The following is a 24,462-nucleotide window of genomic DNA, read 5'->3' as shown; positions in this document are numbered from 1 at the left end:
AGTTTTGGAGGGGACCATCTGTATTCTGTTGTGGTGGCATGGAATGGAATCATGTCCAACAGTAAGTGCTCAAGATAGTTTGGAACAGTTTTGCTATGCCTTTGCACTCTAGCCACCAAAACTTCTTCCCTTTATCATCCCTTTACAGGGAGCCCTTTCATGAGAAACTGCTGAGAGGGATGTAGTCATAACCCTCTCTATCTCGAGTAGAGTAACAGAAGTGGTTCCTTAGCAGTATCAGAGACAGAGATGCTGTTTCCAATGCTTCCTGAGCCCTAATGGTTTTTGTTTAGTTGGGTTTTTTGGGACGTATCTTCTATTATAGGCTCAAGCACTCTGAAAATTCAGAATAGTGGCCTTGGCCTCAATAATTGCATTACAAATCTAAGGGATGATTTGCCTGACCCTCTTGTTTCTATGTATTCCATAAAGACTGCTCACAGGAAATACCTTCTTTTCTGTGTTGGAGAGGATCATTACCTGTATTTGATTTTTCTTTTGCATCCTTGGTCTTTAGCAAATGCCTTGCTGTGGTGGCAACTCACTTGAGAAAGCAGTGCATTCTTTTTTTCTCATTCCATGGCAACTGACTACTGAAAGCACAGATGTTCATAGAGGCTTAAATTGCCTTAGAGAAGAGTATGTTCCATACCTTGGTTTAGACTTAGCAAACAATATGATAAACATCCAACTTCACTTAAACTCATTATGTTCATCAGAGCAAGGATGACAAAGGTCTATTTGTCTCCAGAGAAATTTCAAGGCATATTTGAATGTTCCTAAGGCTATTAGAATTTATGGCATCATGCATCCTGGGAAATCCATTTGCCAAATTGAGGGCGAGACTTCAGTTCTGGCTAAAGAAAGTATCTGCTTCAAGAACAATCTGTATTCGTAGCTGGGAAGTCTAGGTATCTATCAGTTATTCTTCCATTAATTGGAATTAAGGGATCTTTCTGATTTCTTATTTTACTTTACTTGTTAGCAATCCCTTTCTGGATATTTTTCCTAGCACTGAATCTTCCAGCAGAGGGAGCTTTAATATTAAATTTAGTAGGAAGATAATTTTACAAAATATTCTGCATGCTTAAAAAAAAGTCTCACTCTTTATATTTCATGGTCTTTTGATTTTGCAGAAGTGACCCTTAAAACTGTTTTAAAAGAACGATGAGGGGAAAAGATATCCTGTAAGCAGAAATACTTTTTTGCAGCTTTGTGTTACTATATTCTTTGTTGACCTGAAGTTGCAATTAAAGTCAATGAATATGTTGGGCTAGTAATGCTGGGTCTGCTCCACTTCTATTTTCTTCCCATCCCTCTTCTTCTCCCACAAGAGAGACAAGATAAAGGTGGGAGAGTGGTTGGGAGTTAGCGCTGGAGTAAATGTAATGTGTGATTTCTGTTTAAATGTGCTACCAGTTTATTGCTCCTCAGAGAATGCAGCAAAAAAGCGTTCAGTTACTGTACGTAGATGGCTGTTGTGACGGCCTGGCATCCTCCCCAGGGGTGGGAGGAGCTTGTGCTTCTCCTGCTTCTGGTGCTATGGCGTGGCGTCTACCTCCATGGGTAGGAGACATTCCTGCCCTGGTGCTGCAGTCTGGCTTTTACCCCACCAGTGGGAGGAGCACCTACTCGCCCTGCTGGTGTACAGTGAGACTTCTACTTAAGTTTGATTTCCTGTGGGAGTACAATGTACATTCAGACATATTCACTTCCATTCAGAAGTCTTGAGTTCTCTCTTTCTTTTGGTAGCGAGATGTGTGGCGCCTTTACTTCCACTTAAAAAAATCATCAGATATTTTCAACATATGCAAACATAAAACTATTTTTAAATGCTTTTATTTAGCTGCTGAATGTAACCTTGCCATCTGAATGACCTTGATTCTTGAACAGAGAGAAACGTTCTAAAAGCAAATGTTCCTGACACCTGCTGGTGGTTGTATGGATAATGAATATGAAGAGGAAAATTAAGCCTGGAGTTTCCAGATACATTGCAATAACAACATTGTCAGTGTTTTTAATATTTCAGCAATACCAGACCTGCAAAGATTTGGATCATCATACATAATAGATTTTTGTATGTGGCAGGAAGTTCAAGAGTAGGCTGTTGAAGAGGAAAATATACATAATGAATTTTTTTAATAATTGTGGGCTTGTGTTGATCTCAGCTGTAATATATAACATTGTATAATTTTCATTGGCTTATTTTCACATGTGCATTTAGTCAATAGCTTATTTTGCAAATACGCCATGAAACAAAATATGTAGCAGCTCGTACCAGTTTATTTTCTATATGTTTAGTTAAATCTTTCGGAGGAAGGGTGGTTTTTCATTTCATGTTTCTTTTGATTTTTCTCTTTCATTGTGATTACACTTTATGAATTGATAAAACATAAAACTTTTTTTCATAAAGTTGGAGTGTGATTTGATTTCTGTTTTGCTAGTAGTGGGAAGATTATAATTATAATTAACTGTTTGTTTACTTTCCATGTACAATTTTCAGAAACAGATGTATATACCTTTGGCCTTGGACAATATGGGCAACTTGGACATGGTACATTTATTTTTGAAACCTCGGTACCAAAGGCAGTGGAACATCTGAAGAGGCATAAAATATGTAACATTGCATGTGGGGAAAATCATACAGCTGTAATAGCAGGTATGTATGCTGAAACTTCTGAAATGTACTTAAAATGATGATGTATTATCATTTATGATATGGATTTTTTTTATTATAAAATGAGCACAGTGAGGAACAAACATGCAGATTTAATTTAAGGTTAAGTGACTGCCCAAGGCCATCCAGCGGTCAGTGGGAGAGCCAGATTGGAGTTTAGGAATTCTGTTTTTGACTTTCCGTACATAGTTATTCCTGTAGACCACACTACCTCTTAAGGAAGCTGTAGCCTCACAAACTCCTGCCTGACACTCTTGCATGAGTCTCAGTTTTGCTATACAGTTGTATTGTATTTTTTCTTAGTGTTTTATTTTTTGGTTACCTAGACTAACAATCCCAGTCAATACTTTTGTCTGAAAACGTATTTATCTTCTGGACCATATTCAGTAGTTTAAAAATCATACAAATCTCTGTTCATATTTGATTTTTGAAAATGAAATATACCTTGCTTTCAAAATATATTTAATTCTACTCTTATGTTATAACAATTTTGTCATGTGCTTTTAATGCACCTTCTACATGTTTCTTTTTCCATGTAGACAATGGCCTTATGTTTACTTTTGGAGATGGACGGCATGGCAAGTTAGGACTTGGAGAAGAGAATTTTACTAATCAATTCATACCCACCTTATGTTCTAATTTCTTGAAGTTTGCAGTCTATTTGGTAAGGCTTTGCTTTGCTCTCTTTTCTCAAACTTTGAAATGCATATACTTTATAAACATACCTTATTAAGGGAAATCTGACAGTTTAAAATCATATTTATAGTATTTCCTTATAGTATTAATACTGTAGATTAATACTGAAAGAATGTTAAAATGTTTTGTTTTATTTACCGCTTCCCATTCTGCTGCTTCACTTCTCGCTCTGTGGTCAGTTTGGACCATAAAAATAGACTAGTCCGTTTTTCTTTCAGATTGTTGTGCACTTCCACAACACGGCAATGTTTAGGTTGCAAACACTTCAAAGGAATCTATACATTTCAAACAAAAAACTTTTAAACATTTTGGTAGTTTTAGTTTTAGGAATAGCCTTCCATCCCAATGTGTGGACCTAAACCACCTGGTGTATATCACTTTAATATCCAAGATTATTTATAATGTAGGTTATTTACAAAAGTTTAATAAAATGAAAATGTATTCGTTTTTTAATCCGAACATGATGAGAAAAGAGAGGCAATATTGTTCTTTTAGGTTATTGTTTTAGTCTTCCTGCTGGTATTGAAGAAAATTGCTGTAATGCTAGCTCCAAACATTCAGAAACTGAGTCAGGCCCCAAAAGATCAATTAAACAAAACAAAACAAAAAAACCCATTTTGGATTCTTTTTATTTGCTTCTGTTTTTTGGGCCATCAACATGCCACTTGGGTCATGTTTTCAAGCTTTTCTCTACAACTATGAGGGATAGAAACTTTTTTTTAAAAAGAAAGCTGAGATTCTCATGTAATAACTTGTCTTCCATACTGGCTAGGGCTCTAGATAAAACATCAGATATTATGAGACTTGTGGTAGTTTGCAAGAGATGGTAACATTGTGTATATGTAATATTGGCTAACATCAAAATGATTTACTAAACTCCTTTGAAAATTGATGCAGAATTTGTTGCTTGCTTCTGGAGAGTTGGCTAGTTTTATTCTGTTTTACAATATATTATACTTAAAAAGTTTCGATCCATTATATTTTTTAAACATCAGTGATTACAGTTTGTACTCTAACATACTGAAGTCTGTAACTAAGTGTGGAGCAAAACATTTGGAGCTTCTAACATGTTTCTTAGTCCTTGGTCCAGAAGATGAATGCAGGTCAATGAGATCCTTTTGTTTTTACACTGTAGGTTGCTTGTGGTGGCTGTCACATGCTAGTTTTTGCCACTCCAAGGCCTAAAGGGTCTGAAGAAATACATGAAGATTTACGTGAAAACTGTTTGGCTGCTACGATCTCTAAACTGGGTGGTGATTCATTAGTAACTAACACCTTGCAGAGAACGTTATCGGCTCGAATGCGACGGAGAGAGAGGGTAAATTCAGAGCTAACTATTTCTGACATTTATTAAGTTTCCATGATTTTTTACAGGAAAAGAGACTTTTTTAAAAAAATTAAATTTATAGCTTACACTCACCAGATAAATATCCCTCTTTGAAATAAATGTTTGTATTTCAGGGTTCTTCTTTGAGTAATGTTCCTGTGAGTGCTCCACTTCAGGTGTGCCTGCACCTTTAATGGGAGATTTTGGTAACAGTGCCTATTCAGGTGCCCCACACATCCTTGTGCCTTGCAGCAAGGCTATATGGGGCTGTATGGGGCTGTGGAGACAAACTGCCCTCAGTTCCTTCTCAACTGCCTTCAGCCTGAGACAGTGTCTACTGTGTGCCTGTTCTCTTTATTATTCAGCAGTTAGTTAGGGTATGTCTACACTACGGGATTACTCCGAATTTACAGAATTTGATTTTTGGCAACCGATTGTATAAAGTTGAGTGCATGCGGCCACACTAAGCACATTAATTCGGCGGTGTGCGTCCATGTGCCAAGGCTAGCGTCGACTTCTGGAGTGTTGCACTGTGCGTAGCTATCCCATAGTTCCCTCAGTCTCCCCCGCCCATTGGAATTCTGGGTTGAGATCCCAATGCCTGATGGGGCCAAAAATTTGCCGCGGATGGTTATGGGTAAATGTCGTCCGTCAATCCTCCCTCCGTGAAAGCAACGGCAGACAATCATTTCGCGCCCTTTTCCCTGGATTGCCCGGACAGACGCCATAGCACGGCAACCATGGAGCCCGTTCAGCCTTTTTTCACTGTCACCGTATGTCTACTGGATGCTGCTGACAGACGCGGTACTGCTGCGCTACACAGCAGCAACCCCTTGCCTTTGCAAGTTGGCAAAGACGGTTACCAGCCATACTGTACCGTCTGCTGCTGTCATGGGTGCTCCTGGTCGGTCGGGGGCGCCTGGACAAAAATGGGAATGACTCCAGGTCATTCTCTTCTTTAAATTTTGTCTAATGGAGAGTCAGTCATGCCTAGAATATCAGGCAAGTCTACTAAAGGACCAGAGAGGCAAACGGCCGCTCCGGGTCAGAGCCCCAGACATCCCACAGAAATGATGAGCTGCATGCCATTCTAGGGGGTGCCCCTACAACAACTCCACCCGTTGCTTCCCTCCTCCCCCACCCCTCCCGGGCTACCTTGGCAGTTATCCCCCCATTCGTGTGATGAAGTGATAAAGAATGCATGAATTTGAAACAACACATACTTTATTGCCTCTGCAAGCAGAGATCAAAGGGGGGGAGGGGCGGGGAGGGCGGTTGGCTTACAGCGAAGTAGAGTGCACCACCATTCTGCACTTGCTCAGCCTATAGCTGAAAATGGGAATCTGTGATAAGGACTAGGATAGAAGCACAGGCAGGACTGAATCTCCATTTGTGTGTGGGCCTTTGGTTGACACTGGTAAAATACAAAATGTCCCAGGATCTGTATGTTGGGGGACAGTTCTAAACGGCAGCTTTATTTTTTTATTTGCAGCAAAATGTAGAGGTCTAAGTATCTGATTGTGAGCCCTGGGAGCAAGGGGTAGGCTGGGGTAGGTGTGACCGTGCGGTGTTTCCGCCTGGGAGGGCAGCCTGAGGCAGAAGCCTCCAGATGGCATGATATTCCAGGCAGGACTGAATTTCCATTACACAAAACTTAAAGAAGAGAATGACCTGGAGTCATTCCCATTTTTGTCCAGGCGCCCCCGACCGACCTCACCAAGGCCAGCCAGGAGCACCCATGTCTGCCCAGGCGCCCCTGACCGACCTCACAGAGGCCAGCCAGGAGCACCCACGGGACGACGATGACGGTTACCAGTCATACTGCACCGTCTGCCGTCCGTAAGGCAAGGCAAGGAGATGCTGCTGTGTAGCGCTGCAGCACCGCGTCTGCCAGCAACATCCAGTAGACATACGGTGACAGTGAAAAAAGGCAAGAAACGATTTTTTCCCCTTTGCTTTCACGGGGGGGGGGGGCTGACGACATATACCCTGAACCACCCGCTACTATGTTTTTGACCCTTCAGGCATTGGGAGCTCAACCCAGAATTCAAATGGTTTTCGGAGAGTGCGGGAACAGTGGGATAGCTACAGTCATCAGTCGCCCCTCCCTCAGTGAGCGTCCATTTGATTCTTTGGCTTTCTGGTACGCTTGTCTCAGCTCTTTAAGTTTCACGCAGCACTGTGTTGAGTCCCTGTTGTGGCCTCTGTCCATCATGGCCTTGGAGATTTTTTCAAATGTTTTGGCATTTCGTCTTTTGGAACGGAGTTCTGATAGAACAGATTCATCTCCCCATACAGAGATCAGATTCAGTATCTCCCGTACGGTCCATGCTGGAGCTCTTAGGGAGCTGATGGTCACCTGTGCTGATGGTCACCTGATCAGCGCTCCACGGTCAGCAAACAGGAAATGAAATTCAAAAGTTCGCGGGGCTTTTCCTGTCTACCTGGCCAGTGCATCCGAGTTCAGATTGCTATCCAGAGCGGTCACAATGGTGCACTGTGGGATAGCTCCCGGAGGCCAATACCGTTGAATTGCGTCCACACTAACCCTAATTCAAACCGGCAATGTCGATTTCAGTGCTACTCCCCTCGTCGGGGAGGAGTACAGAAATCGATTTTAAGAGCCCTTTATGTCGACAAAAATGGCTTAGTTGTGTGGACGGGTGCAGGGTTAATTCGATTTAACGCTGCTAAATTCAACCTAAACTCATAGTGTAGACCAGGCTGTTGTATGTAGTTAGTTATTTTATAGTGTTTGTAGTTCCCTTTTTTCTTTTCCTTTCTCTTAAAAAAAAAATATTGTTGTAAAATCTTTCCCTATTTAGGGGTCATTTTTTGTTATTTTGCTTGGGTAATCCAGGTTCCCCAGGATTTAAAAGGTGCCTCTGTTGCTGTGAGGCTGTCCCAATCAGGCATTCTCAGTGCCTTCGTTGTTTGTGAGATACTCATATTCCCAGTAAGTGCATAATCTGCACTTCCTTCAATGATAGATCCTGAAAAAATAGGGAGATCAAGTTTAAACTCCTGATGATGGAGCAAGCCTTAAAACTGGCTTCAGATCCAGGGCGGAAGACGACCCTGTATATAGATGTCCCAGAACAGCTTGTGCCCCATCCACATCAATATCCTGGTCACTGGAGGTCGATAGAGATGGAGGCAGTATCATGGCACTGATTGCATCTATGGCACCTCAGCAAAGGTAGCCTTGGCATCTGCCTCTATTCAGAAAGAGATAAAGAGTAAATCTCTGAGAAAGTCTTGGTCAGTGGTGCACAAGAAGGCTATGTAGACCTCAGGTCCCCAGGGGAGTATCATGCAGGGTCTAAGTGATTCCGATACTGCAAAGACTGGGAAGACCATTTCAAGGAGTCAGTCCTCAAAGACAGACTCAGTACCGAACTCGGGTATCATACCCAGAGCCATAGACACTCTTCCGAGAAGAATTTTAGTCTCATCCCTGAACATCAGTTGGTACCAGCCACTTGGAAGTCTTTGCTACTGAAGACTGCTTGACTGGTGTAATTAGAGTCTACTCATTCCCATGCCAAGCACTTGGTGCCAGCTACATCAGTACTGAAGCTGTCCTCCACAGGTTCTTGCTTGGGCTTGTCGTTGATGCCATAGAATTTAGATACTCTAAGGATCTTCTAGTATCTTCAGAGTCAGAATCTCCTCTGCTAACTGGTATCGGGGGTTTACCCTCATCAAGATTTACTTGGTCACTGACCCCATCCTTCATCTAGAATATCATACTCACCCTCGTTTACAACACAAGCAGAACAGTTATTTTCCCTCCTCCCCCCCTTGGATATGTTGAAGAGGACTCCTCGGACTCTCAAATTTCAGAACAGGCTTCCCCTGTCTACTCTAGAACACATTGCTGCCTCTCCTACACTGAGGCATTGGAGGAGGATAGACCTCAAAGGACACCCATGTGACAAGAAGAGAGATGGTTGCCTCCACCTATCCCATATGCCCCGCCACCAGAGGCCTTGTTGGGAGCTATGGGCATTCTGTCAACAGTTTTGTGATGAAGTTATCACACCACCGAAGGAAGCAAAGAAGAGTACATTCCCCAACCACCTGTGGCACCATGCATGCCAGGGGAGAGAACCTTTGTGGAGTTGGAATCAAGGGCAGACAAGGAGGTAACACCTCTTACAAATATTTTCTCCTCATCATCTGAAGAAGTTGTGATGTCTCCACCATCTTCTCTGGCAGATGACTTCAGGTAGTTACAGGAACTGATGAAATTGCTGACACACAGTTCAGGAGTCACACCATAAACTCCTACATATTTTACCTATGTCAAAATTCTTGAGGATTGTCATTCCGGTCAACAAAGCTCTTATGGAACCTGCTAAGACCCGTTTGGCAAACCCCAGCTATCGCACTGCTTATCCGCAAGAAGGTGGATTAAAAAGTATTATGTCCCTTCCAGGAAATCATAATTTCTATTTTCTCACCTAGTGCCAAATTCTCTGGTAGGAAGTCTGTTAATGAATGGGGCAAACAATATATCTCAAAGTCCACCCCATACAGCAAGGACCACAAGAAGCGCTATCTTTTTGGCCATAAATCTTCAGCCACACTTCATTTTAGAATAGTGAACCATCAGGTGCTCATGGTGAAGTATGCCTATTTGAATTACAACAAATTTAATTCCTTTATTGATCATCTGCCAGAGAAACATTGTGACCAATTTAAGGTCATTATTCAAGAGGGTCAGCTCCTGGCAAAGAGATTGCTCCAGGTCTCCTTGGATGCTTCAGATACTGCAGCACAGTCTGAGAAAAGCGTCTTGGGCTGCAGCTGTTGTAAAGGTTCCCAAGAGAGGTCCAGAGTACCACTGAGGACCTTCCCTTTGATATTCACAAGCTCTTTGCAGACTCAATGGATACATCTTTCCACATTTTAAAGGACTCGAAAGCCATGCTGAGATCCTGATTTATACGCCTGTAAATAAGAGTTTTAGTAAGTCTCAGAGGGCACAAAGATCATGCCCAGCCCCCAGTTCAACTTACCATAGATCATCTGAGCCCCTGGCCAGGAAACCAAGATTTGTGACTCTTGACCTACAAGACAAGTTTTCATGTCGCTATTCACCTTTCATACAAGAAGTTTCTTCATTTTCTAATCAACAACAAACACTTACGAATATCACATGCTCCCTTTCAGGCTATCTTCTGCTCCAGGGTATTCTCAAAAATTCTGGTGGTAGTTGCCACCCACCTACGTTGTCTGGGTATAATAATTTCCACGTATCTGGACGATTTGTTGATTGGGGCAGATCTTATCAGGAAGTGTTGGTGGCTGTAAAGATGACGTGTTCTCTGTTCCACAGCCTGGGCCTTCAACTCAACCTCTAAGTCTGTTTTGACTCCAGTACAGTATCTAGATATCATAGGAGCTTGCCTGGATGCAGTGACAGGCAGAATATGCGTCTCTTCCAGCAGATATCTTGCACTGAGTCTCAAGGATTCATGGCAGTCCTCAAGTAACAGTAAGAGATTGTCATCAACTGCTGGGGCACACCTCAGTTTGCGTCTTTGTAATGCAACATGCCAGATTACATTTCCGAAGTCTCCCTGGATGGCTTTGAATGGCTTACAAATCAAGCAAGCACATTAAGGGAAGATTAGTGTCTGTTCCCCAATGGGTTCTATGGTCATTCAACTGGTTGAAGGACCTGACCAAAACCTGCACAGTACCCTCCTACCATAATGATAATGTCAGATGATTCAGTGTTGGGTAGGGGGATACATCTGGGACCTCAGAAGATACAAGGCAAATGCTCACTACAAGAGCAGCTTCTCCTCATCAATTGTCTGTAATTGAGAGTGGTCAGAATTGCTGGCCTATGCTTTACACTTCTAATCAGAGTCAAGTCAGTAAAGATAATGACAGACAATGTGAAATACATGTACTATATCAACTGTCAGGGAGGAGCACATTCCCCATCTCTGTGCTGAAGTGATCAAAACTCTGGCATTGGTGCATAGCCAACCAGATAGTCATTGCAGTTTCTTTCCTCCCTGGTATTCAGAATACGATGGCAGATGACCTCAGCAGAGATTTCTTTCTAAATTACGATTGATAACTGGACTCTTGAGTCCTTGACACAGTATTCATAGCTTGAGGGTTCCCAGAGGCTCACCTGTTTGCAACAGCAGCCAATGCAAAATGCATCAAGCATTGCTCCAGAGGGGTCTCAGTCCCCAGCCCATAGGAGACACTTTTTTCATTTAATGGACAAGGGATCTTCTCTACGCTTATCCACAGACACTGTTGTTGTTGAAGGTTCTCAACAAGGTCACACAAGATCAGACCAGGTTAATAGTGCTTGCACCAGCGTTATTCAAACAAGTTTTGGATCCCTGTCTAATTAGACTCAACTCTGGTGCTCCATAGCATCTTCCAGTCAGTTCTCATCTGCTGACTCAGCATGCCAGTTAAACATTTCACCCCAACCTGCAGATTCTGAGGCTCCAAGTATGGTTCCTCAAAGGTTTTCTGAAGTAGAGATATCCTGTTCATCAGAAGTACAACACGTTTTATTAGATCAGTGTTCTTCATTGCAAGGCCTGTGAGCCAGTGGTGACTCCCATCGATCCTAAGTGTGGCTTGCTAAATTCCTCTAAGCTGCACAGCTGCGCAGCAGGCTATAAATAGCCATGCAGCAGCTCTAAAGGGCCATGCAGCAGGGACCTGGAGAGGAGAGAGGTGAGGCTGGGCAGGAACTGGGGAGGGGATCAAGTTGGAGCTTGCAGGGCTGCTGTGGGCCTCTCCCCCGGCCCCGGAGCTCCCTGCTGCCAGAGGGGAGAGAGGGGCCCCTCTCCCAGAGCTCCGGGCTGCCTGCCGGCAGGGGGGAGAGAGGCCCCTTCCCCGGAGCTAGCTGCTGTCAGCAGGGAGAGGGCTGGGGGGATTCCTCTAGCCCTAGCCCCGGGGCAGCCTACCTGCGCCTCAAACGCCTCATCCCTGGCCCCACCTCAGAGCCCGTACCCCCAGCCAGAGCCCTCAGACCCCCAACCCTCTGCCCCAGCCCTGAGCCCCCTCCTGCACCTTGAACCCCTTATCCCCAGCCCCACCCCGCAGCCAGAGGGGTGAAAAGAAAACAGAGGAATAAATTGACCAACGAACATTTGGACTGCCTTACTAGGATTGCGATGACAGATTACAAATACTGCATAAACAAAGTCAAGGAGGAACAGGCACACTTTCACTCATCCAGTTTTTAAAGTAAGTTTTGCATTAGTCTGCTCTTAAAAAGTTTACTCGCATAGGTGCCTTTTTAATTCCTTATGTTTTCCTGGTTATTATTTTATAAAAGGAGTATTGTTTTATTGTACAAGTAGACTTTGTTTTAGTTACACGAGTGGCTCTGTAACATTACATCATTAAGGAATAGGAAGCAATGTGTTAATTTAGTAGTTGATGTGGCTCTCACATTGAAGGTTTTTTGCCAAAGTGGCCCCCACTTCAAAAATAGTGAGGAGCACTGTATTAGATAGTAGAAGAAAATCTATAAGAAATACTTACCTCTGAAATGAAAATATCATCTTTGGTGTAACATTAAGGACTCACTATTCTCTTCCCATGGTATTGGATTACCTGTTGGAATTGAAAACATCAGGTTTTTCTGTGAATTCCATTAGGGTCCACTTAGCTTCAATTCACTTTATCCATAAGGATTTTTTTTTGGTCTTCGCTCACCCAATCATGGCAAGATTCCTAAGAGGTCTATCAGATCTCTCCCCTCAAATCAGAGATATTAGTCCCAGCTGGGACCTGAACCTAGTTCTTAATTGCCTCATGAAACATCCTTTTGAGCCACTAGCTGTGTGTTCTTTATTAAATTTATCAATTAAGATAGCTTTTCTGGTGGCCATCATGTCTGCCTTCGGGGTTGGAGAATTGAGGGCTTTAATGGCAGACTCCCCATTTATGGTATTCACCAGAGACAGTGTGCTGTGGCCCCTTCCAAGATTTTTACCAAAGGTGTCATCAGAATTTCATATTAAACTATTTATCTCCTGTTCTCTCCCCCTCCCCCCAAACCACATCAGAGTCAGGAAGCTATATTCTATATCCTAAATGTTAGGAGGGTATTAGCCTTTTATCTAGCTAGGACCAGGCTGTTTAGATCTAGATTGTTTGTATCCATTGCAGACAGAAACAAGGCATCGGTAATTTTCAAACAGAAGGTTATCAAAGTGGATCTCTGGCTGTATTAAGGTCTGTTACAACCAAACTCAGGTTCAGCCTCCTTCGAGAGTGATAGCACATTCCATAAGAGCACTATATAGAATCTGTAGCCTTACTTAGTCATACCAGTTGCAGAGATCTGTAGAGCATCAACATAGTCCTTTGTTCATGCTTTTTCTAACCATTATGCCTTCGTTCCTGCTGCAAGATCAGATGCTGCAGTAGACAATGCAGTCCTTTCCTCTGCTCTTAATCTCCCGCCTCCTTACGGGGTGCTGCTTGGGAGTCACCTGAAGTGGAGCATTCACAGGAACACTAATTGAAGGAGGAGAGGTTATTCACCCTATGTAGTAACTGGAGTTCTTTGAGATGTGTGTCCCTGTAAGTACTCCACTAGCTGCCCTCCTTCCCTTCTGCTTTGGCGTCTTCCTGGTGGGACTTTATGGTAGAGAAAGAACTGAGGGTGATTCACTTTTGCAGCCCCGTATAGCCTGAATGTGGGGCAGAAGGATGTGTAGGATGCATGTGCAGGCTGAACAGGCATTGCAACCAAAATCTCCAGTCAAAGGTGCAGGGTGCAGGCACACCTGACGTGGAGCACCCACAGTGACGCACATCTGGAAGAACTCCAGTTACTGCACAAGATGAGTAACCTCTTCTTACTTGATAATGGGGAAAAAATGGGTAATTGCCCTGTTTTGCTTTTTTATGATCTGTAGAGGCCTGAAATTTAACAATGTGTAAGAGCCTGCTGCTTTTTGTTCCTCTCTTTAGAGATATCAGGAATGTTGAATCTCACCTTCCCTGTTTTTCCAGGGGCTTCCTTTGGAGGCCCCTGAGAAGTAAATTAGGAGATTTCTTGTCTGTTTATCTAATGTGTGAGTTAAATTGGTGTTTGGTTTTTGTTTTGTTAACCTGAATAAAAATTACTTCCTCTTAAGTAATAAGGTTTTGCTTCCTTGATATCTGTGGTGTCATAAAACCACCAATTCTCCCGTTGTCCATAGTGTCTTATGGGGGATGGGGAGAAACAGTGTAGAGAACATTTGAATGTATAATGTAAAAACCAGGAAAAGAAAAAGGGGATGACTTTAGCATTGGGGAGGAGAAACTTTTCATGCCTTCTTTATACATCATGAAGGAACAGGAAATCACACAAGCCCATTTTTCTTCAGAAACCAGCTTCCAAACTTTGTTTATGCTAAGCTCTGATGCTATTATTATGTATCATGTAATGAAACATACTATAATATTTCTACAGATTCTTACATTTGAAATGAGTGTAGAAATGTGCGAACTTTTGAATTTTGACCTGTTCAAATTACCGTTAGTTTAATATTAAAAAGATATATCCCTTGAAGGCCATTGTGCCCTTTTGATACCTTTGAATTTTGAAATCCAGTTTCCATTCTACAGAATGTAGATAAATACAAAATAAAGGGAAAATATTCTATGTACCTAAATTGTGGATTAAATAAACTCTCATTCTTTTAAAATCATAATGGAAGCTCTTTTTTATTGTTGCTTATTTTAAGATATCGAACAATTATTTGACTGTTGTGTGGAAAGCATCAGCTTAATATACCTATCAATTTTTTTAGGACTGTAAATAATTGAAGAGTACAAACAGCTTTTATCATACTTAATTACAGTGTTTCCCTCTAGCAAATACTGTAATTAAAGTATGAGAAGGTGATTTTCTCTTATCAGTCTCAGAATGTTCTCAACACTTTCTTAAAAAAAATTTTTTTAAGGAAAAATCTCCAGAACAGTTTTGTCGAATGGTGCGAACGTTACCTCCGTTGGGAGAAGGCTCCCTAAAACCTTCTTTACGTGCTGCCAGCAACACTGTCCCACTCAGTTTACTCACAACAAACCATCCTGCTGTAACGGAAGTAAATACAAATAAAGCAATTGAATCTACTGTGGACTGTAAAACAGGTGAAACATAACGTTTCTGTTCGTTGCTGTCTTCCAAGCGCTTGATATATACTGTTTGTACTTATGTGAGAGAACAACTCATTTGAAGATTGAGGACTTTCATAACTTGCGACTGGGCACTACACCTGGGTCTCAACCCAGTGTTTGCTGGCCAGACTCTGAGAGAGCACAAAAACAAAGGCTGGAAAGTAGTGCTGGGGAATCTGTTCCTCCCCAGCCCTTTTGTGGAAACGATGTTTAAGGATTTTGCAGGGAGGGTTAATTGAAAGAAAAAACAACTGCTATTGTTTACTTATAGTTCCTGCTATCTAAAGACCTCAAACATACATGAGTTTAGCCTCACAACAGCCCTGTAAAGTAGGTAATTGTTATCCTCATTTTATAAATAAGGAAACTGCCGCACAGAGTGATTAAGTGACTTGTCCAAGACACTACAAGTGTCCGTGGCAGAATTAGGAAGAAAACCTGGGTCTTTCCCAATTCTGTACCTTAACCACAAGACTGTTTCTTCCTTGGAAATTAAAAAGTACAATATTACTAAAAGGCTCATCCAAAAGGAACTTTGCTCCAGGTGACTCTTTTGCATTGAAAATCTGCAAAAATGAGCTGAGACTTGCAATGCCCTGGGATGCATTGGTCTGCTAGACTTCATTCTGGTCTTAACCTAAACTAATGTGGAGGAGCTGCCACCTGGGGTTAGGGGATGGGGCATGTCAGGGAGCTAAGGCACCATCTGTGTAAGGATAATAATACTTCCCTACCACATAAGGATGATGTTTGGCTTGCTATATATCACCTGCTCCAATTTATTTTACTTATTGTTTATATTTTTTATTTTCTTGTTTTATTTTTAAGAGGATCGGAAGCAGGAAAAAGATAAACCTGAAGAAAGTACCACAGAGGAAGATTCAGATAAGGAAAGTGATGACAGAAGCCTTGGAAACACAACTGATGTTCTAAATATGGTAAAATACTCACTACTAAAATTGTGGCTTAGCAATCATTTTGAGGGAAAACATAGCAGTAACATTTTTTGTGATATGGCTGTAATAAAAGTAGTCACCATACCTTGGTACCCCCAAGTTCTAGGGGCTCCCTTTATGCCAGCACAGACCCCAGTCTGGGGCATCTGTTACTACAAGGGCCACAATCCCTTTATGTCCTTGGCTTGTTTGAGTTAGTGGACTCCACCTCTTTGTTTTTCCTCCTCAGAGAATAGGACCTTTCATGTCTCCTGGGATGGACAATTTGTATTTGTTTCTTGAATATTAATAATCACAATCCAAATTATAATTGTGTTTAAACCAGATACCATTCATTCAAGAAAGAGAGAGAAGAAGTAGATAAAAACAAAAAATAAAATGGTAGCATGAATTTTATTCTCATCTAAGCAAGAACTGCACAGAGTCCTGCTAAAATGTACTAGCCATCTTAGTTGCAAAGGTTGAAGGTTGGTAGTGCTAACCATACTCACTGAGGTCTGTATGTGCACCTCTTGCTTTGTCTTTGTTTCCTAATTGATTCATCATAGGAGCCTGTCACAGGGCGTGGCCCTCATAGCCAGACTGCCGCCTCCTCCTGCTCATGCTGGGGATTAGCTCAAGGCCAACACCCACATCCCCACCCAGGCCTCTGGCTCCTCTCTTAGCTTCCAGACCTGCAGCGTCCTCTTTGCAACTCAGCTCTCCGGCCGTATCATTATCCAGGTTTCCCCCTTTGGGGTGTGTGTGGGGGGGAAAGAGTTGGGAATCTCTGTCCAACAGTCCAGCACTTCCCCAGGCCCGCTCACTACTCCGGGCCCCAACCCAGGGTCCCTGTAAATAGCAGCCTCCTGCTGCTCCTCTGTAACCTCTGTCGATGCTGCTCTATTTCCCTGGTCAGTTTCCCCATGGCCCAGCACCTTCTTCACCCTCACCTCAGGGCACCAGGAACCAGTCACTGCTCTGTCCAAGGTGCTTACAGTTCTCTCAGCCCTCCAGTAAGGGATGCAGTCCTTACTCCCTGGGCTCCCAGCAGCAACTGCCCCTACTCTGGTTTTATCTGAGCCTGCTGGGCCCAATATGGTTGCTTCTAGCAACTCCTCCGATTGGCTGTGCTTCACACAGCCTCTCCGGGCTGCTCAGAGGACTCACCTCCATTGCTCCATCCGTGGCGGCCCTGATTAACCCCTTCTGTGCCTGTGTGGGGAAGGCATCCCATCATATACCCTTCCCCTCAAGCTTGCAACCCTCGGCGGGTATGGATGTCTCCAGTCCTGCATCTGCCTCAGCTGGGCTCATAGGTCATCCTTCTCCTGCTCTACGCCTTTCAGCAGGAAACACACGTTTTCCTTCTCCTCTTTCACATACCAGGCCTGGTCTCTCTGAAACTATAAGTTCCCCTCTGCTATTTGCAGGGCTTCCTCGGCTGCATCCAATTTCTCACTCAGCTCCTTCACCTGCCCCTGAGGGTTCCCCAGTCCCTTTTCCCCCAGGGTCTGGGTCCCCACAGTAGCCTGCTACACCTCTAGGTTCACCCCTACATCTTTCTGTCTCAGTCTTTGTCAGTTAGCTCTTTCTTACACTCTACCAAGTGTGTGGGTGGAACCCTCTACCCTTTCATGTGGTTCCCCCCACTGTCTCTGTACTCCAAGCATGGGCTTCCTGTCCCCCCTTCCTGGCAACCTTACCCCTCTCTGGGCCATTCCTCTTCTCCCTATGAGAGCACTTTCTTTCAAGGTGCCCCAACTCCCTACATGAACAACAGAGGGGGGCCCCTACCTACTCTCTTAGCAAGTGGGCCTCTTTTGGGCATCCTTGCCAATCTCATTTCCTGGGGACCTTCTTCATTACAACTCACATAGGGGCACTACCTGTGTAGGTGTCCTCTCTGGCAACAGACATAACTTTGGCTGGGGTTCTGGCCTCCAGGCCTTGGGTCTTGCCCCCTGTTCCCAGCCCTTATGGTCTTTCCTGTTCTTCTCCCTCCGGCACCTAAATAAGTACTGCTGCTGCACCATAATACCTAGCAACTACTCCTGCAGGTACTGGTTTGCCTCCCACAGTCTTTGCTGATTTTCAAACATGTGCATCAGCAGGGCCTGGATCCGCCCTTGCTGCTTGCCACCCCCAACGAAGGGGATAGACAAGTGTGGGGTCCAGTCTGGGAGCGTTTTGCTGCCCTCTGCAGAGTGCCTCTACCCAGGGCTACTCCGTAGTCTTTTCTCTCCCCCGCACTCACCTCAGTGGTGTCTGTGCTGCACTGCGCCACACTCTTCCCTTGTGTCAGGATGACCGTGCTATATAGTCTCTTCAGTTCCCTTTCCTCAGGGTCAACTTCCCATACAATTCTTCACCCAGCGCTTAGTCCTCTGCACCATCCCCTTATCTCAGGGGCGACTGAATGCCTGCATTCTCCACCGCATTGTAATGGGGTGCAGCCTTCATCACCAGACTGGTGCCTCCTCCTGGTTGTGCTGGGGATTAGCTTGAGTCCAACGCCCAGGTCTGCAGTCTGCACACCAGCACTCTGTCTCTGCTCCTGCCTATGGCGCCTCTCTCAGCTTCCAAAACCGCAGCGTCTTCTTTGTGACTCAGCCCTCCGGCCGTGTCACCATCCTGGTTTCCCCCTTCTGGGGGGTGGGGAGAGGGGGATCTCTGACCAACAGTCCAGCCACTTCCCCAGTGGCAAGTGAGGGGGACAGAAGCCTGTCCGCTACTCCAGGCCCCAATCCAGGAACCTGGTAAATTGCAGCCTCCTGCTGCTCCTCTGTAACCTCTGTCGATGCTGCTCCATTTCCCTGGTCAGTTTCCCCATGGCCCCAGCACTTCCTTCGCCCTCATGTCAGGGCACTCAGCTGCTCAGTCCCAGTAGCCAGCCACGGCTCTGTCCAAGGTGCTTACAGTTCTCTCAGCCTTCCAGGGATGCAGTCCTTACTCCCTGGGCTCCCAGCAACAACTGCCCCTATTCTGTCCTGCAGCTCCTTTTTATCTGAGCCTGCCAGGCCTGGATTGGTTGCTCCCGGCAACTCCTCCCTGATTGGCTGTGCTTCATGCAGCCTCTCTGGGCCACTCGGAGGACACCTCCATTGCTCCGTACAGGGCGGGGCCTGGTTAACCCCTTCTATGCCCCTGTGGGGTAGGCACCCCATCACAGCGCCCATAAGGCTGTTGCTTTTGCATATACACCTCTACCCGGATATAACGCGACCTGATATAACACGAATTCGGATATAACGCGGTAAAGCAGTGCTCCGGGGGGGCGGGGCTGCGCACTCCGGCGGATCAAAGCAAGTTCGATATAACGCGGTTTCACCTATAACACGGTAAGATTTTTTGGCTCCCGAGGACAGCGTTATATCGGGGTAGAGGTGTATCTGAAAAATGTTGTGACCCTGATGACAGGAAGAAACTGTTTTATAGTCAGCTCGTCATTCTTCTTGTTCAAACACTCCCACCTTATCAAGACACCTAACCATCCCTGTTTTACCAGGACAGTCTTGGTTTTTCATATGAAGTCCCTTAATCCTGAGGACTACTATAGAGATGCTTGAAATGTGCTGATCTCTCATTTCATCATTGAAAATATTTGGATATTTTTATTACAAAAAGTTTGTTCAAGTGGTATTGGTATAAAATATTTTGTGTACCACTAATTCTCATCACACAGTGAGTGTTTCATGCTGCCATTGTTCAAGGCTACAGCTTGTGTGTGTGTGTGTGCGCGCGTGCGCTCCTGGCACAGCTTTTTTGATACAGGTGGAGGAGACTAAAGAAAGGATACCAAATGTGGAGCATTTGAGTATTTCACAACCCTAAAACATCTTGCCATAATATTTTTTGGGGGGGTTTTAAACAATGTTTAATGTATCACCTACATATCTTTGCCTGTCCTATCCAGGCATGCTAGAGCATGTCCCAGTCCCATCCATTGTTTAGGATCTGGTGAATCCAGATCAGCATTATGGAGAGGCAATAGTGTAGTTTTTTTACTTCAGTGGGACTTAAGCACGCGTTTAAGTGCTGTGCTGAATTGGTGCCATAGTGAACATAATGTATCTATGTTCCCAAATGTGCTTTGGTTGACGCAGTGCTTTGCAGGAGCCATTATTAGTTTGGCCAGAGTTCCTTGCTAATTTAATCATTTACATTTTTTTAAAACGTGTCATTTTTTCTTTTTTGTATGTAAATGATATTTAAAAACTAAAATAAAAAATGTTCCCAAAAGTGATCCACAGATAATATTTTGGGAATTTCTTCTGTAAAAGCAAATTAGATATAGTAGCAATGGAATGAGAGAGAGAGATTTATTTTTTTAAAAAATGAAACAAAAAACTTCCCTGAAATATACCACATTTGTAAAAGAATGGTGAAAATACTCCATACATATTTGGTGTAAAAATTGCCAAATATACAAATTAAAATAGGTCTTGAAGAATTTACTAACATATGAAGAAATCTGTTTTTAATATCTTGCATTCATCATGTTGCCAGGCATATTTTCACTTTTTTGTGTGTTTTTTGTTTTTGTTTTTTTGTATACTGGGTTATGAACAAATTCAGAAGTGCCTTTCTGTTAATAGACCGATATAGAAGTAGTAGAAATATATATTTTAAATAGCTGTTTGAAAAGATCTCTGTTTCAGGAAAATGTATCTAGAAGGAAATAGAAGTGATTATTCTTCCTCGTGCGAAATTACCTGTTTACAGCACAGCTACTCCAATTCTAAATGGCAGCAAGGACTGTTTTTTGTAGGCCCCAAAGGCATGAAAAGCCTTGGTGGTGTTTTTTTGATGGTGTTAGTAGACGGGATATGTGGGTATTTCTATTTTTAAAAAACTCTCTTAGAAACTAAAATGTTGTTGGTTCAGGGGAAAATCAGCAGTTCTGCACATGGTTCTGATCATGAGATTAGGTGTTAGTTACTGCCATTCAGTTGGCGATTGATCTTGTTGCAGCGGTGACAGATTTTCTTTCTAAAAGAGAATTGATTGTGACCATGGGAGAAACTGAGGATCTCCCCCCCCCTTTCATATTTAAGTGAAAAGGCACTACGGCAGTAGTCAGAACTCTGTGATGCATGGAAGGTGGCTTCAAAGTGTACTTGTAGATGGTTACAGAATGGCGAACTGTTGGTTCATTAAAAGCGGAATTGAACTGTTTGCTAAAAATGGTAATTTGACAGTCTTTTTCCTCAAGCTGTGTGCGTAGTGGTATTAAGATGTTCACGTATTTCATGATACCATGCTGTAGCTGTTTTGGACCCTGACACTGCCTCAGTTTCCCCTCTGTGGTGTTCTCAAAACTGCATCGTGACTCTTGGAAATCAAATAAATGTGGGGGTTAATTTAGTAAAACATCACAGTTGAAATTGCAGCTTTCATCTTAAATGAAAACATGTCTTTTCCTGACTCAACTGTTTCCTCAGATCCTTGTTAGTCTCAACAGTTCTTTAGCAAAACCCACGTGTTGCTGCCTGGCATTTCCTCACGCCTTTTTTATCATTAATTTTTTATTATTATTATTTTATTATTATTTCTTCTTATCTCAGAAAGTGCTATCTTACTACTGTCTGCAAGACAGTGTGGTGGTATAAGCGCCCATAGATCAATCTTTGCTCTTCTTTTAGCTGCATTAGAATTTTGAATTATAGCGAAATTAATATCCTATTCTGTAGTTTCTTAGATGTATAGGACTTGAATGTTTCCTGGCCAAGACTTTAAAAAGTGTATGTCTGAAATTAGGCTCCTAAATCTATATCTAGGCACATAAGTCGGTGGCCTGAATTTTCAAATATGCTTAGCATCCAGGAATTCATAGTGCAAAACAGTGGGAGCTGTGGGGTGCTCAGGACATTTAAAATTAAGCCACTGATTTGGAAGCCTAACTTTAGGCACCCTTTTTTAAAAAAAAAAATACAAAAAGGTGTCCCCTTGATCCTAAGATCACTTGAATGAGCCCAGTGTGAATATACTGGAGACCTCTTAAATGTCATCTTGTAGATTATTATTTTTAAATGGTCTGAAGAATTTAATCTACATAATTGAACAATAAAATACATTTCTTCACAGCAGTTTCAATTACAATTTAATTGACAGGCTTAATGTTTGGGAAATATTTTTAGATCCTCTGATGAAACCTATTAAATGTAAATAAGGTATCAATCTTATTTAACTCATGTTTATTAATTAGCTTACATTTCATTCTTTAATTTGTATCCCCATTCTTTTCAGACACATATGATGAGATTGAATCCCAGTGACCAGTCCTTAAAATTATCACCAGTTCAAAAACAAAAGGTACTGTAATTAATCATGTTTGAAATGTAGAAAATGTATAACTCTTTTCATAGGGCATCCTCTTTCTTTCCTTTCTCTTTTTTGCTCCTAATTCTCATAAAGTAAACCTCAATTTCTATAGACGTCTTCCTACATAAAACTTTTAGGCCTGGATGCTGCAAACAGCTCCACTGGGTAGATCCCTGAGTTTACAAGGAAATCACTGGGGCTCTGTGCAGATGCAGCGGTCTGTCTGCTTGGAGCAGTTTGAGATGAGACATTATAATATTACTGTAATTGAAGGGGCAGTATGCTGTAACTTACATTATACATTTTGTAACGTACAGTAATGATAACTTGCCATTTACTTGATTGCTGATACTAGAATATTTGGATTAAAATCCAGGTCAAAATATATGTAAAGTAACCATGTTTACAAAATGCTGGATGTAATTTTACAGTAAAATGTAATCATTCACTGGGCAATAATACTTTTATCCCATTATAAAGTTGAGACTTCTGTCTTACCATCCTGTATTAATTTTAAAGTGATAACAGAATTTTGATATTAGGGGTACATTAATATCGGCTCATAATCTTGTATTTCAAAATTGATTACACAAAATATGATTGATAAATGGAGTATATAAAAAGAAAATTTTAAATTTAAGCCAAAAAAAGACAAAGTAGCTTTAGATCAATAGTAAATACACTGATCCCAGAATCGGGAGAGTGTATTTAACCTAGTCAATAAGTGTTTCATTCTTTAAATAGTTATGTATTATTTAAATTAATTTTATTTGGAATATTCCGTATTTTATGCCATTTTTTTAGTCCTATCAAACACATCTTTTCTTATTCAGATGTGTCTATAGTCTTTTCCATTTGTTCTCATTTAATTTGTTCTTAATGCTTTCCTTCTTTCTTTTTAATTTTCTGCTTCTCATGTGGAATAGAAGAACAATAAAAATGTGACACTGAAAAGTGATGGTAAGGGTGGGTTGAAAAAGACTGATCTTAATTTCATGCAGAAGAGTTCAAAATCAACTGATGGTTCTTTGCAAAAGCAGTCTTTAAATTCAGTGTCTCTTGGAAATGGTTCAGATCTAGAATGCAGTGATTATGATGCCTTTGTGGGGAAAATTAAGGCTAATAAAAAGCATATAAAAGATAAACTAGAACAGGCATACACTATTAGCAAACTGAAGTCTGATGTTCAGCAAACTGTTAAACATCAACTCAAATTAGTGAAAAGGAAGAAAGACTATGCAGAAAATCTTAAACCTAGAAAACAAGACACATCTTACGGTCTTTCCAGTAATAAGACTAAAGAATTATTTTTTTCCACTGAAAAGTTAAAAAAAGCTATTAAATCTAAGCACCCCCCTAAAACAGATATACTGCCTGCTGCAGCCAGTAACAAACCAGTGACCATTTCAGTAACTGCACAAAACCAAAAACCTGTTAAACAAGAAAGTAAAGATGCAGTGGACGAAGTTAGGACATCTGACAAATATGGAGAAATATATGTCAGAGGGGAAGAAAGTAATGAAGAACAGAGAGGACTTAAGAAAAAGGAGAGATTCATTAAACAAATAGCAGTATCTGTGTCATCATCTTCAAGTGAGGAAAGTAGTAATGATTTTGCAAAATATGTACTTCAGAGGAGAAAAATGCACAAGGATCGTTATAAAGACACAGGAAAACAGAAGCAAACAGAAGCAGTAGAAAATGTGAATGATTTAGAAGAAAGAGATACTGAGACAGAAGAAGAGCAAGATACAAATAAACAAAGAGAGAGTGCAGAAGAGACCAATATAAAAAGCCTGAGTGAAGAGGAAACAAAAGTGAAGAGGTTTGATGATAAACCTGATGAGGCCCCACAGCGAGATGCTAAGAATGAAAAATTTAATCAGGCAGAGAAGAGTGAAGAAAGTGAAATGGGAATGAAAGAGGGTGAAAGTGAAAAGGAGAACCAGGATGAAAAAACTAATAGTGAAGTAGAATCTGGAGAGGAGGAAGATGAAAGTGAAGTTAGAAAAGATGATGATGATAATACCTCAGTAGTAAGAGATGGAGATGAAGAGGAGAAAGGTAATGGAGAAGAAAGTGAAAAAGCTGAATCGCAGTATGAAACGGAAGATGATCATGAGAGAAAGGCAAAGGCTGAAGAGAATCATCACAGAAGAGGCACAGAAGAGAGAAGTCAAAAGGGTAATTTTAAAGAGGAAGAAACAGTGAGCAAGGGAGAAGTGGAGAAGAAAGATGAAGAGACGGTAGAAGGAGGAAAGGAGGGTAAATGTGAGGAGGAGCAGAGTGAAGACACAGAAGTGGAGGCTGAGAGTGAGGGTGGAGAGGAG

General features: G+C 42.2%; 1 protein-coding gene across 1 annotated transcript in view; it reads left to right on the top strand.

Moving 5' to 3' along the window:
* Nucleotides 1-24,462, top strand: part of LOC113406333 (X-linked retinitis pigmentosa GTPase regulator-like) — a 96,489-nt gene that overhangs the window by 33,679 nt on the left and 38,348 nt on the right. The window contains exons 8-13 of the mRNA XM_026650546.1: nucleotides 2,504-2,659; nucleotides 3,217-3,341; nucleotides 4,509-4,691; nucleotides 14,660-14,846; nucleotides 15,702-15,811; nucleotides 22,058-22,123. Of these exons, the coding sequence (XP_026506331.1) occupies nucleotides 2,504-2,659; nucleotides 3,217-3,341; nucleotides 4,509-4,691; nucleotides 14,660-14,846; nucleotides 15,702-15,811; nucleotides 22,058-22,123 (827 nt within the window). The remainder of the gene's footprint in view (nucleotides 1-2,503; nucleotides 2,660-3,216; nucleotides 3,342-4,508; nucleotides 4,692-14,659; nucleotides 14,847-15,701; nucleotides 15,812-22,057; nucleotides 22,124-24,462) is intronic.

The sequence above is a fragment of the Terrapene carolina genome, unplaced genomic scaffold (genome assembly GCF_002925995.2).
Source record: "Terrapene carolina triunguis isolate 2854851 unplaced genomic scaffold, T_m_triunguis-2.0 Scaffold26, whole genome shotgun sequence".
Classification (NCBI taxonomy): Eukaryota; Metazoa; Chordata; order Testudines; family Emydidae; genus Terrapene; species Terrapene triunguis.
This window is presented reverse-complemented; position numbering and strand designations above follow the sequence as displayed.